Source organism: Fibroporia radiculosa (genome assembly GCF_000313525.1).
Source record: "Fibroporia radiculosa TFFH 294 genomic supercontigs, scaffold2275, whole genome shotgun sequence".
NCBI classification, from domain to species: domain Eukaryota; kingdom Fungi; phylum Basidiomycota; class Agaricomycetes; order Polyporales; family Fibroporiaceae; genus Fibroporia; species Fibroporia radiculosa.
In genome coordinates this window covers 72,558-86,438 of record NW_012133343.1, presented here as the reverse complement: position 1 = coordinate 86,438, position 13,881 = coordinate 72,558, and the positions used below count along the sequence as shown (strand labels likewise).

The window sequence follows — 13,881 nt, the reverse complement described above, 5'->3', positions numbered from 1 at the left end:
CTCTGGGCGGGGTGTCGTCAGATATTACGTGTATTCAGAGAAAGAACAGGAACCGAGTGAGCGGGAGGGGATATTGGGACTGCGCGGAGGCAGATAGGGATCTCATCGAGTGCATGGAGGGGAACTGGGTGCAATCGGAGTTGGGTGCGTGCTGCATGATGGGGCGATGAGAGCCCCTTGGATATAGAGAGAGGCAGGACCGGATCAGCGGACGAGGGGAGGAGACGCTAAAGTGGATGGGGCGGAGGACGCTGGAAGGGAGGAGTGGCCCGGGCGTGCACGCCAGGCGCAGCAGCGGGCGGGGGCAGAGAGGCGCTGGCGGAAAGAGCCGTGCGGAGAGTCGGAGAGGGGCAATTAGGCGCCGATCGCCATAGGCAGACTTGAATGGGGAGGCGACTCCTTGAATTCCGACCGATGGCTTGCTGACATCCGCAACGCGGCCCCCATCCCCCTCCTCTCCCCCTCGGTCTCTGCGCCTCTCTGCACGACGACGAAAGCTGCATGACCCCGGATAATGCCCCCGGCCCCAGTCGCTTGCCTCCTCGCCCGCCTCCCCCTCCCGCACCGACGGAGGATGGCTGCAGCAACAGTCTAGCAGACGTGGACGCGTCCCCGCCCGCGGAGGAGCTGCTGAACCCCGCGGACGGCGGCGCAAGTCCCGACCGCCTGGAGGCGTGTTGTCGACGAGGTAAGCCTCCGCTGTGAATGGACCGCCTGTTCTGACGCCGGCCGCAACAGATCGAGCGGAGGCGCGATCCCCCCAGAGTCCCATTGGCCATCGATCGTCTGCCTCTCCCCCGCCCAGCCGCCGTGAATCCCTGTCAGTCGTACGCCCCCTTCCTCCCCCAGAGTCCGCCCACCATGCTCCTCCTCCTCGCTGTCCTCCCCCATCTCCCCTTCCTACTTCTGGCCCCGCTGCTATCCCTCTTTCTCCCCCGGGCACCACAACCCCCTCTAGACCGATCCCTCTATCCGGCCTAGATCCTGACCACTCGACGTCTCAACAGTCTCGACCTCCTCGCGCTCACGACGAGTCCAACATGTCCTTGCTCCATCAATTGCCCCTTCTCCTCCACTGTCCACTCTGCAAACCCTCCCGCATCCTTGTTTCCCCCATCACACTCCGCTGTGGACACACCATCTGCGCCGAACACGTCCTCCCACCGTCGCTCTCATCCTCCAGCCTCCCTTCGTCTTCCCATACTCGTTTCTCCCCCGCACCCGCATCCGCACCCGCACCCGCACCCGCAACCGCAACCACTTCCTCCGACTTGCGCCCGCTATCTGTTTCGCGATGTCCTATTCCCACCTGTAATTCTGCTCCCCCCGTATCTGCCTTCACATCCGCCGTACTCCACCCCGCATCCACTGTCACATATCTCCCTGCTCCTGCCACCCCATCCTCCGGTTCCCAGACGGGCACCCCTCTCCCATCGCCTACATGCGTCGATGTGACGGCAAATAAAATCATCACTCTCGTCCAAGACGCACAGGCATGGTTCACCAACGACCGTGATCGCGAGCACGCCCGCGTCCCCGCGTACGCCGCGGAGTCGGACGAGGAGACCGACTCCGAGACCGACGGCGATGTGGACGGCGTTCCTGCGCCCTCCGCCGAAGACCTCACGGAAGGTCTCTATCTCGATTCGGGTGCGGTCACGGCTCCAGATTCCGGCAACATCGACGCCTCACTTAGCCATAATCGCTACTCTACTAATCCAGCCTCTCCGAACACACGCCAGCGTCAGCGCTCTCCCTCACCGCATCCGCGCCCGCGCAAACGCCGCCGACGCCTGCATCCTCGCCCACGTTCTCGCCGTGATCCTCCTGCCATCGTGCGCGAGAATGAGCGTCGAGACCCACAGTCGCGCTTTGAGAAAGAACTACGAACAGAGTTGACTTGCGAGATTTGCTTTGGACTGCTTTTACAGCCAACAACAACACCGTGCCAGCATGTGAGTTCTCATCATCAGTCTCTTCCGTAATTTTTTTAAAATACATACCACGCCGGCCCTGATCATTTCTGGCGCATATACTAACGTTTTCAATTATAGACGTTTTGTGCAACATGTCTACACCGCGCCCTCGATCATAATGCTACATGCCCGCTATGTCGACAGGAACTCCCAGATTATGCCTATTTTCAGGAACATCCGTGTAACAAAGTCGTACTGGCAATTCGTAAGTCCGCTTTAATTGATCTCACGCTTTCTCTCTTTGGGGGGGACTAGCGTAGCGGTGTTTTAATTGTCGATATGCGCTTCGACGCCGTCGTCACGTTGTATTCTTTTTGACTAATTTTGAATTTACTAACCGCATATTCGCTCTCTGTAATGCAGTGATAAAGGCGTTTCCGGAGATTTACGAGGAGCGACGGGCTGCGCTTGAAGCTGAAGAGCGCGATGCGCGGCTCGATACCCCAGTATTTGTGTGCCAGTTGAGTTTCCCAGGTATGCCGACGATGCTCCATTTCTTCGAACCAAGGTCAGCCCGGTTCTATTGTTTATAATATCCTGCGAGTGCTCATGATCCGGTTTGAATCATTTTATCTGTTAATGCGCGAACACCTTATCCCCCCACGTTTCGACTAATCGATCATATCCGCCTTAGATATCGCTTAATGCTTCGGCGGTGCCTCGCCTCCCCTAATCCTTGCTTTGGAATGGTTCCTCCGCCGCGTTCGGTGTCAGGAGAGGCAGGTAGTGAATACGGCACGATGCTCAAAATTCGGAACGTTCAAATGTTGCCTGACGGGCGCAGCGTCGTCGAGACCTGGGGTATTTGGAGATTCCGCATCATAGAACGGGGAACCCTCGATGGTTATGTCGTCGCTCGGGTCGAGCGGGTGGACGACTGGACAGAAGGCGAAGATAGCGAAGAGGAGCAGCACTCCAGCGCCCCAGTGGGTGTGACGCTGGCTGCAAGGACACGGGACGCAGGTACGAGCTCAGGGTCGTTAGCGACAGATCCAGGGCCTTCAACCTCCGCTTCCGCGTCAGCGTCTTCGTTAGCGATGGCACCACTCGTATCACGTCGCTCCCCAACGACGCCGACGAACGCCGAACTGATGGCGACTTGTAATGCATTTTTGGAGGAGCTGCGGCAAGGAACACCGTGGGTTGCACAGAGGCTGAACACTATGTATATTCCCATGCCGCGGGACGCGGAGACATTCAGCTTTTGGATGGGCGCGGTGAGTGTTCCCGCCATAAGATATCTCGAGGTCCACCTGATGGACGTTTCCCCATACTTGGAATTGATTTTACATAGCTGCTCCCGATTGACGAGTACGAGAAGGCCAAGCTACTCCCCATTCGTTCCGCGCGTTTGCGACTGCGTCTGGTCGTCCATTGGATAGAACAACTGCAGAATCAATGGTGAGTCGTGCGGTTATGCGGTCACATACTTGCTCGCTCGCTTCGCGCGCCGTGATCTGTCTGGCCTCGCCACCACTTCACCTTTGTCCTCCGATCTCTCTTCCTTTCGAGGCCGATTTTGACCGCTGTTTCCCTGTTTAAGGGCCCTTTCTTACGCGTCTGCGTCCCACATGCAGGTGGTTTACTGGTGGCTGCGTCGTTTGTTGATCCATCTGATCTTCTCGCGCACGTCTCCGTATGCGTTCGCTGTCGCCCTTTTCGCTATCTTCGTCGCTCAGGCCCTCCTTGGTCCCTTCACATAGTGACCACCTGGCTGTGAGTCTCGGAGTCGTCCGGAATTGTTCGCGGTGAGAGTTGCTGGCCGTGAGGAAGTTTTGTTTGCATGTGGATTTAGAAACGTAGCTACGCATTACTATATTTACTACTGTTCATTTGACCGCCAGCACTGCAAGTCTTTTCTATCTGTCTATTCATCATGTTCCCGGGTGCATTGGACGGCATGTCTGCCTATTGAATCGCCGTTCACACATCATGCTGTACAAGTATTCTGGGATTCCTGTGTCAGTCGGCTTCTCTCATTGGGTGTACGAGTATTTAGGGTAACATCCTTCCACATATATTATTAATTGAAGAGTGTATAATATTTGGGGACTTTGGTAGTGCCAGTTTCGCCGCTTGTTGTATTACCATCATTCAAAGGGTCTAAACCTAGGGGGATCAGCTTATGAGTCATAGGTGTGCGCTGATCGCGAGTACTCACTTGAACGACACATGTCACTCTGTACATTCTCGGATCCGGAGACGTCCGAAACAACTTGGAAGCTCGGGCTGCCATCATAGTCTAGACTCAGGTGAATACCAGTATTCTGTGTAGTACTTACAGCTTTGCAGGTCACCGCCAAGTTAGCTTCTAATGCTGCAACTAGAACAAGGATGCGCACTTCTAGCGAATTTGGCCACATCTCATGTCGTTTGGCAAGATGAAGTTACTTACCGGTATACCGGTATGGAACTATCGACTTGTCGCACCCTAAGACGCATATTTTTGCTGAGCGATCCATCTCGGTCGTAGAGTCCGGGACTCCTTCAGTAGATAGTTCGACCATCTTCAAATCCCATCGCCTGATTGAGGGATAACCTTGTTACTAGCAGGACCCGCACTGTTGCCATCCCCAGCCAGCGCACATGCGCATCTGGCCGCCGTATATCCTTGTCACGGCTTTGACGCAAGCTGTTCCAATCCTACTCTCCGATACAAACTGATCAAGAATACCCCCGGCTGTGGTCCAACAACGTCGTCGTCGTCGCGTTTGACAAAATATGTGGACCCTTGGTGGCTCATCTGAGATTCAGAACACCAGCCTGGTCTTGACGCCCTGGAGGCTGTGGACCTCCCTCATGGAGCACCTGAAGACAACTGGCCGCATTGGCGACTTTCAGGACATTGTTCACGGCCACACCGCTGGTATTTTGGATCTTTCACGCTTACTAGGCCGTATCCAATTCTGTTCGATTCCGCCTGACATGCCGGGCGGCGTGCCTCGCTGTCTTTTATGGAGCACATTCCTTCTGCAACTCTCGACGGTGTGTTGTCCATCTCTGTGAATAGGACCATTGGCGACGGATTTGACGGCTTCGAAACGGGTCTTCAGCCGGTCTACGGAGGTGGCTTTAAATTTGGTCCAACGTGTCCTGGCTGCTATGTACAGCCAGACATCGACGATAAATTTTACCGGCCGGGGCGCGACTGTACGGTCCACCCCTCGGATTCCGGTTCTCACGATATCACGCTCACCTTGAATGGCAAGCCTCTTGTCGCTACTTCCGCGAAGATGCTCAGTTCAGCGATAGGCACTGCCGTATGAATATACGGCATTGTCGCCAACATCAGCCCAAAACGCGCGACTATCTTGACGAAGGTTATCAATAACTTTGACGGCGAAACAGTCGGCTTGCATACTCTATTCCACTGAAAAACGCTAGCCAGATTTTGTACAACGTCACGATGTACGACAACGCGACCCCGGAGAATAAGCCGCACACGGCTCTCCTAACCCCTCAGCGAGAAACACCCATCCCCCCTCCTCTTCAACTAGGCGCAATATACATAAGCGGTCCACTTTGCATTATGCTACGGGATGGAAAGAGTATAAGACACGAGTTGATGGAATCGTTGCTAGGTTCGAAATAACGGACGATAAACCGCAGCCTGCTACAAGCTTAACCAGCACCGCATTTTCATCGCATATCCCAATCACTGGGCGACCGTCTACTACGTCGATCAGCACATTTCCAGAAGGGCACTATCCATGATAACGCCCCAAACCATGCTCGTCACAGAGCCAACCTCTATACGAAGGGTGTCACGGCTGCTGCCATCGGAGGCACCATAGGCGGCGCTATGCTGGTGGCTCTGGCTGCCATTGTCTGTGTGTACCAGACTCGCAAACGCAAACGCAAACGCAAACGCAAACGCAAAGCATCAAACATCGAGGCTCTTTCTGAATTCAACTCAACTAGTCTCATAAGCCCAACCCCACGCCCCGGCGCGCCAGGCAGTTAAGGGTCCATCATAGGTCGTTTGGATACGTCCTCAGATAGCTTTGCAAATGTGGAGGCATCAGTTATAGCCGTTGTCGATTTTGGCGTCAGTAATCGCAATGGCACCGTCACTGTTGCCGCGCCCGACCACTGTGGGGCACGGATGCGGATTCGCGGACTCAACTTGTGACACTAAAGTGGAGTGTGGAGACTCAAGGCTTTGGTATGGACTAGCTTGTACCCACTTGCATACCATCGCGAAGTGTGACTGGGGCTGCCGCTCATCATCTAAGACTGTAGCCTTGCGCAAGTTGTCTGAGTTTAGGGTTCGTCGTTGGCTTTACAATATCCTCGTCTGCCTGTGAGCGTTGCTGTCGCATCGGATGCCCTAAGTAATTATCGGCAGTAAAATATAGTATGGAGTATGGCTGGGTTCATTGTACTGATACACAGCAGTGCCTAAGCTTCATTCCGTTAGGTATTGTCCTGTTTAATATGGGTACATGTCAGAATACACAGCATTGATGGCAGTAACAATAAATGAATGGCAACATGTAAAAAGATATCGTAGATAGTCAGTGAGCCTGCGACTTCACCGTTGCAAAGAACACCGATCTAGTGGACCACTTCATCCGGCTGTGCAAGATAATACTCTTGTACAAATCGACCCCATTTTTCGATGACAGGCATAACAACCTTCTCCCATTCCTTGTCTTGAAAGGGGCCACACTCGGCCTTGGCAAACGAAAAAATCTCTCTGTGCACTCTGCCACCTGTCATAAGAATTGTTAACCATACCTTTTACAGGGAAATCAAAGATGGAAAGGACAACGTACAATCCGGACACTGCTCCTTCGCCCGTGGTTTCATAGCCTGTAGCGCTGGCATCACGTCGGGAAACTGCGATTGCAGATACTGTTCGTTAGACACTAGGTCTGCAAGCTCCAAATGTATAAGCCGTTCTAGACGGTGACAATATGGTCCGGGTTCGCCAGGGTCGACACATCCTTTCATGATGGTCTTCTCGCCGTCCTGAATAGACCCTGGCCACCAGCCGCGTAAGTACTGCTGCTTCGAGCCACATTGCCTGTCCCATTGGTTCGTACGCTGATTCAAGCTGTAGCTGCGTCCTACTTTGTAGTGGACGCGATCTCTGTCGCCAGGGACTAGTATCGTCGACAGCTTTATCAAACATATGAGATAGCGACTTTGTATATTTGTACGAACCTCGGTATTCTAATGCGTAGATATATCCCGGCTCATCAGCCACAGAAAGTGGCTTCTGCATTTCCCTGAGTATATTGGCTTGCGTCTGGGGGTGCAAGTAATTTGGTATCCAGTCTGGTTTATACCTTGAGCGCAAGTCATCACACAACACTGGTGCAAAATTACCGTCGCGGTGAACCCCTCTGCCACTGGGAAGGATAAACTTGGGGTCCTTGAGCACTTCCTTCTTATGAATGTGACAATATCGTTCTAGTCCCATATGATCTCCCGGATTTAGACTCTCAAGAGGTGAGCATTCCGCAACGACGTTCTTGCAGCGCTTGCCAGCTCGTGTGAAGCCGTTGCATTGAGAACGTCTTTGAGGTGACCCAGGAGCCGAAAGCGTAGGAGAGGGTGGAGAAGAAGCCGAGCGTGCGCGGCTAGACCGTGCTGTTGACTCTGGCGTAGCACGCGAAGTGGATGTCTTAGGTGGTGCGGAGGCAGGAAGATGGGCAGGTAGGGGACGACTACGCACAGGTGTGGACGGAGCCGGAGGCGGCGTAGCAGGAAGTGTTTGCTTGAAGATAGGCTTAGAGGGAGGGCTAGGAATAGGTGTCTGTTGGGCCTTTGGTGGCATTCGCCTATGGTCTGGCGGCGATAGCGCGTGTTGCATGGTCCTAGACAGCCGTTGTGAACTCCCGCCTTGTGAGATGGATTCATACATCGGACGAGGTGGGGTCGGCAATGGCCCGGGCGACGCATAATGGACGGGAGTAGGGAAATTGAGAGGCGTGGTTTGGTTGCGTGCACCTGGTCGCGCCGCCGACGAGGTCAAGCCGTTGGTAGGGATGACTGGGTTGAAGCCTCCGACGAATCGAGGTTCTGAGTCGTCCAGAGTCATGTCAGTGAGCCTCCACATGAGCTCTTCCTCCGCATCCTCGAGTTGCGTCACCTTGGACATTGGATAGGGAGGAGAGCTGGACTTGTGTCGCTTGAAGAAGGGTAGGCAAATCATCTCCAAGTTGTTTCGCGGCACAAATACCCCGGAGACACGCCTACGATGAATGATGGAGCCAAGAAAATCATGCGGACAATGGCAACGACCTTTGTATACTGGCTGATTCGGGCGAGCGGTCGCAGCCGATATGAGCTTCTGTCGCCAGCAGTGCTGTTGACTCAACCACTGCCCCTGCACAGCAGGACCTGCCTTGAAGGGAAACGTGAGATACAGACGCACTGCGCGCAGAGCCTCGTGCGGGGCAGATGTCGCAGACGCGTGGGGTCGAATTGTCGAGCAGATAAAGCCTGTGCGTGTGCGGTGCCTCCCGCGCCACATGTCCGGCGCGTCTCCTGCACGTGCAGTGTATCCCAGTCTGAAACCTGAGCTGGGGTCCCTTCCCATCTATAGACTTGCTTTATATTTTATGTGCAATCGCAATGTCAAAGCACATCCGCGACTTTTTCGACCCAGATTCGAGTCGCAATGACCCTTTGCTCAAAGCGCGACGCGACAGACGCGACAGTCACGTGCGTCGCGATTCGATCGACGACACGCCTGGTCACATGATTCCAAGCATAGCTCCTGCGGATCTTGGGCCCGGCGACTCCTTCAGTCGACTAGCTCAGTGGAACCTGACCTTACGCTCAGTGACTGGCACTCTAATTTTTGGCTGCCTTGTAGCCCATTTCTCCAGTATGCTCCCTTGTCATAATCTCATGGATCGTGGAACGAGTTTAATCTTATATCCGTAGCTCAACTAATACTACGACTAGCAGCTTTAACCGGAACTTGACACTCGACCCTGAGCTAGGCGATCATGAGCAATCTAGAGAGTGAGCTATCCACTTGAGCTCGCCTAACGACGCTCTAATCCCGTGATAGAGACACTGTTCCAGCTCAAAGTATGTGCTTTGAATCAGTACGTCCGATGGATACTTACCGGTCGTCTTCTACAGTTCACAGCGAAGACTCTCAGTCGACAAGCCAAAAAGGCGCAGAAGGACGAGAACGTCGAGAAAAGTCGCCTCAAGAAAGTCAGTGAGGTTCATGATCTTGGCTAATATCACACTCCGAACCTGTTTCGCAGGCGCTCCAGCAAGGCAATAACGACGGTGCTCGCATTTACGCTGCAAATGCTATTCGCAAGAAGACCGAAGCACTCAATCTGCTCAGGCTATCTAGTCGCGTGGATGCTGTTGCCAGTCGGGTAGAAACTGCGGTCACCATACGCCAAGTTACGGGCAATATGACCTCGGTCGTGAAAGGCATGGATAAGGCTATGGAGAGCATGAACCTCGAGCGTGTACGCTCCCCTGCCGTACTGACGTACAACCTCTTGTTAACGTTGTCGCCTCCAGATCTCGTTGGTGATGGACAAATTCGAGTCGCAATTCTCCGATCTCGACGTACAAACTTCTTACATGGAAGAGACTATGTCTAATACCACCGCTGTCTCTACACCACAAGACGAGGTTGAGGCGTTGATGAAACGGACTGCAGAAGAAGCCAATATCGAGCTCCAACACGATCTTGCTAGCAAAGATCTCGCCATGGTGCCCGATCTCAAAGAGAAGGAACCGGTTCGGGAAGAGGATGACTTATTGGCTGCCAGGCTTAGAGCGCTACGGCCTGCCACATAATGAGCTGCAATTAGGAATATCGCATGTCTTGATAAGGTTGTGTACTATTAGAGTATCTTCTAGTGTCGTGTATTCATGTATAGTACCCATATTGGATATTTGTCGAATCTATCGCTCATGACTGTATTTGGAGAATCCCACGATCGGAGGTTTGACAATGATTATATCAAAATGGCAATCCGCTATTACAGTCAGTGTAGGGATGGATGTTGCGAAGCATGGGAAAAAATCATGGTACGATATCCGTGAGTATCCACAGGGTTGTAAAAATGGCAGATGAATGAATGAGTGTGACAACAGATACTTGAATAAAGTACAGCGTGTGATATCATGCGAAGACGTCTGGTATCGCCAGAGCAGCGTGAAGGATCTTGATAGTACGTGAACGTTGCAAACTTGTACGATGTATGCGTATGAGATATAAAGGGAACAATGTTTTAAAGGAATGGATGACAATGCGTTGTTAACGGTTCTCCCGTACAACATGAATGAATGTGTCCAATAATGCCCGCTTCCGACGCGAGTCTGATTCGAGCCCTGGAGCAGAGTCAAGTAGTCGTTGTACGTGATGAATGAGTCCGTGAGGTCCGTCCAGCGGTATGGCGTGTGCATCGTATCGGTGAACATCTGGAAACACTCTGTAAGCTTTGAAATTTTGGGTAGAATAAACCAATACGCACAAGTCTTGAAAGTCGCATATGCTGCATCCCCGAGCACTTCTCGAAAGGCCTCGGCCACATCTGATGCAACACCAAGTTTGCTATCCTCATCTGCGAGGGGTCCCCTCCATCTCGATCGAGTCCTCGAGGAACTTGTAGCACTGGCCTTAGCTCCTCCAACTGTGCGTAGCATCGCCCCTTCTCGCATCTTCGACGGTGCCCACGATAATCCTATGCCCAGTTCCAACGAGCGGCCTTTACCTGCGAGTCTCGCTTGTTTGGAACCCGATAGTGGTGATGGGCTAGATGAGCCGCCGCTAGCGATGGACCGCTTGCGCTCATCGCTAGCTGGAGATCCAGGTATAGGGGGGACCGCTGGCTCAAATTTGAACGCTGGATGTGCTGGACGTCCCATGCGCTTACCGGCGCTCCTGCCCCAGCTCGAAGTTAAACCTGACGAGTTTCCCGAATGCGTAGACGATATAGGAGACCCAGGATCAGTCTCCGAACCATTTGGTAGCTTTGTGAGGGGGGCCCGTAAATGAAGCGTAGGCTGTGTTCGAGGATGGTTAGACGTCGCGCTGGAGCTCCCCGTTGTGCGACGAGCTAGCGAAACCTTGTCGGGATTCGCGTCTAGCACAGGCTTTGTCCGTTCTTGTATAGTAATCGGAACGGAGGCGACACGACGTGACTCCGAATCCTCCGAGCCTTCTAGGACGTGTACTCGACGATTGGCGGAACCTCGCGCACTATAACTTCTTTGCAGCCCAGATTCCCCCGTCGACGTCCCGACTTCAACGCCGTTCAGATTTCTGATAGGTTTGAAACTGGTTTGACCCGAGGCACCAGCAGACACCGGCCGCTCAAAATCGAAGCTACCATGCTTCGTCCTCTTTCCCTGTGGAATCAAGGGAGTAGGCATCCCGCTATGTGGCGTAGCATTTCGTCCGTGGCTATGATGGTTAGCCCCGCTTCCGCTTGCGACTTTCTCCATAGGGCTTGCCGCGATCAGAGTCCTAGAATCGCGCCCTTGTTCCCTAATTATCGGGGAACCAACCCGTCGAGAGTTTGCGCTCCGCTCCTGATTAGTCTGTCTTTCCTTTGCTTTCGTATTGAGCGCATTTCCCCTGTCTTCCGATTTATTCCTCGTCCCTCGTATGTATCCTCTCTCTTTGCCTTTTGCAAGGGATGTAGCAGAAATATGTGATGGTCCCAACCCGCATAGAGGCGAACATCTTCCGCCCAGTGCACTGATCTCGGCATCGGGATCTGTCTCGAAGTTTGCATACTCGCCATGCGTATTGTGGTCCTTCATAACATGGACGGGGAGTGGACGAGAATGCGAAGTGGCGACATTCGGTAGCTTTGGTCTACTATTTTCCCAGAGTATGTCCCCTTTGATGACATGTTTCGAGCCATCCTGAGATTTATGAACAGTTGGGCCGGAATTAGAACGAAATCGACCGCCCCAGAGCCCACGTTCTCCATCCTTCTCACTCGGCTGCGAGCCTGGGGTAGGTGGCCGAGACTTGGGCTTCTTTGACTCACCAAAGGACGCTTTGCGCGGACTGGTAATAGAAAGGCCAAAGATATTCATCTTCCTGCCCTTCTTCGAAGAGTCTGCAACAGGCTGCTCCAAAATGACGACTTCGGTACGAATGTCAAGAGGGCATGCAGGTGCAGCTGGCCTGGGAGGTGACGAGGGGCGCAATTTGTGCGGCTTCCTGGGCAACGGCCTTGCAGTGGAATTAGAAGCCGCAGCTGACGAAGACAAGGGACGCGAAGGTACTCTTGCTGAACGGGAATACGAACGGGAGGTTGCCTGGATGTCCTGAACGTCGGCTTCCAAACTGGAACGACGTGCATACATAGCAACAGAAGCACTGTCCGACGGCATTGGAACATGACCCACAGCTGCATCAAGAGAACGCGAACGCCTCTTTTTTGAACGCGAGCGCGAACGGCTCAAAAACTCTACAATCTTGGAACGTGAGCAAAGACCACATCAAGAGTTTAGTCAGAGTCTGTAGTCCAGGATGAGACCCTCAGTGGAGGCATACCTTCCTCCCCAGTCCTCTACCATGTCTCTCATCTGTATGAGGCTCCATTGGCTCTGTGTCTAAATCAGCAAATTGCACGTTCTGGTTTGTTGTATACTCCGGGTAAACAAAGCTTGTATCCTCACGGTCTTCGAACTACGCCAACCCCATATTGAGAAACCTGTCAGAACGCTTAGCCCACCCGAGACAAAGGACAGTCACCTGAACCGAAGAGAGACTGTCGATGCGTTGTAGTTTGTTGGTGGAGCAGATGAGGGCGCGAAACTGCAACAATGCGAGATGGGAGAGAACGGCAACACGTGTTAGGCACGTCCTATGCTGGTTATGAGAGCCCGGGGGAAGGCGTGCCAATGAACTCACATCTTGGGACAACCTCACACGGGCAGCGTCAATCAAACCTAGACTTCTACTTCTCTCATGCTTCTTGGTCCGTGCGGAAGAGCGAGCAAGGAGCGAGCTGGAATCGAGGAGCGAGGCCGAGGGCGTGGGCGGGGCCAGAAACTCGGGCGACTGTATATCTGATAGCTGATCTGTGAGCAAAACCATGTAATATGGATCTGAGTATTGACATGAGATGGTGGAGCCGGATATGAGAGTCGACTTGAAGTTGTCGAGAGGGGAGTAGATTGGAATCCAAAGCTATAGGCCTCGGTGTCACCTCGTGTAAGCTGACGAACTCGATCGTGAGTGATGGCGCCGTGAGAAACCGATCTGCCTCCTCCTTCACTTGAAGCTGCGCAACTGGCCACCGGAGACTGATGGCAAATCTCTCGTCCAGGGCATGCACACATGTTTCCGTCCAGGCCCGAGTTTAATACAAAGACGTCCTCACGAAATGAAACATCAAGTTCATCCACATCGTACATCTATCACTTCAGGTGCGAACTTTCCTCCCTGCTTACTTGCACCTATCGCCTGGCATATCAATGGTCCCGAAGCGTCGATGCTCTATCACTTTGTCTGGCATTCTGGCACGGACATACTTTCATTTGACACCAGCGTGCTCGCAATGTGGAGCAGGCGCGGCACTAGACAGCGGTTGCTTGCGTCTCAGCTGGGCCTGTGATCGCCTCTGCTCAAAGGCACTTCAATGGAGGTGCCTCGCGGTGAAACGGACTTTTCGTCTCTGTATAAGCGTACAGGCACAACGGATACTGTACAAATTGCGACCTCGTGCCGCTCATCGGTCCAATTTACATCATACTACACGCACGCACGCTTGTGCCAGTGATCCCCGAACGGATGTCCACATGAGCTGTGTCGTTTCCAGGGGATGCAGGCCACTTGTAATGTGACGCAAGCCTATTCAGAAGCATTAAATGGTATTACGAATATCGATGGTCGAGAGAAGATTTGATCATTTTGAGACGGATATTGTGAACTCTGCGCCACTTTGGC

At 53.2% G+C, this 13,881-nt stretch overlaps 5 protein-coding genes across 5 annotated transcripts; 3 read left to right on the top strand and 2 right to left on the bottom strand.

Annotated features, from left to right (window-relative positions):
- Window positions 1-501: 501 nt before the first annotated feature.
- FIBRA_03782 (uncharacterized protein) lies at window positions 502-1,985 on the top strand (the record flags this gene model as incomplete). The annotated part of the gene is made up of 2 exons (XM_012325610.1): window positions 502-688; window positions 739-1,985. 2 exons carry the CDS (start codon window positions 502-504, stop codon window positions 1,983-1,985), a joined length of 1,434 nt encoding a protein of 477 aa, XP_012181000.1.
- A 677-nt stretch (window positions 1,986-2,662) lies between these two features.
- FIBRA_03781 (uncharacterized protein) lies at window positions 2,663-3,381 on the top strand (the record flags this gene model as incomplete). Its single annotated transcript, XM_012325609.1, has 2 exons — window positions 2,663-3,193; window positions 3,271-3,381. The coding sequence occupies 2 exons, from the start codon at window positions 2,663-2,665 to the stop codon at window positions 3,379-3,381; spliced, it is 642 nt and encodes a 213-aa protein (XP_012180999.1).
- Window positions 3,382-6,533: 3,152 nt separating this feature from the next.
- FIBRA_03780 (uncharacterized protein) lies at window positions 6,534-8,085 on the bottom strand (the record flags this gene model as incomplete). Its single annotated transcript, XM_012325608.1, has 4 exons — window positions 6,534-6,691; window positions 6,755-7,084; window positions 7,146-7,259; window positions 7,311-8,085. The coding sequence occupies 4 exons, from the start codon at window positions 8,083-8,085 to the stop codon at window positions 6,534-6,536; spliced, it is 1,377 nt and encodes a 458-aa protein (XP_012180998.1).
- An 856-nt stretch (window positions 8,086-8,941) lies between these two features.
- FIBRA_03779 (uncharacterized protein) lies at window positions 8,942-9,764 on the top strand (the record flags this gene model as incomplete). Its single annotated transcript, XM_012325607.1, has 5 exons — window positions 8,942-8,957; window positions 9,007-9,026; window positions 9,081-9,158; window positions 9,212-9,427; window positions 9,483-9,764. 5 exons carry the CDS (start codon window positions 8,942-8,944, stop codon window positions 9,762-9,764), a joined length of 612 nt encoding a protein of 203 aa, XP_012180997.1.
- A 463-nt stretch (window positions 9,765-10,227) lies between these two features.
- On the bottom strand, window positions 10,228-13,029 carry FIBRA_03778 (uncharacterized protein; the record flags this gene model as incomplete). The annotated part of the gene is made up of 4 exons (XM_012325606.1): window positions 10,228-10,391; window positions 10,445-12,404; window positions 12,484-12,618; window positions 12,685-13,029. 4 exons carry the CDS (start codon window positions 13,027-13,029, stop codon window positions 10,228-10,230), a joined length of 2,604 nt encoding a protein of 867 aa, XP_012180996.1.
- Between the last annotated feature and the right edge of the window lie 852 nt (window positions 13,030-13,881).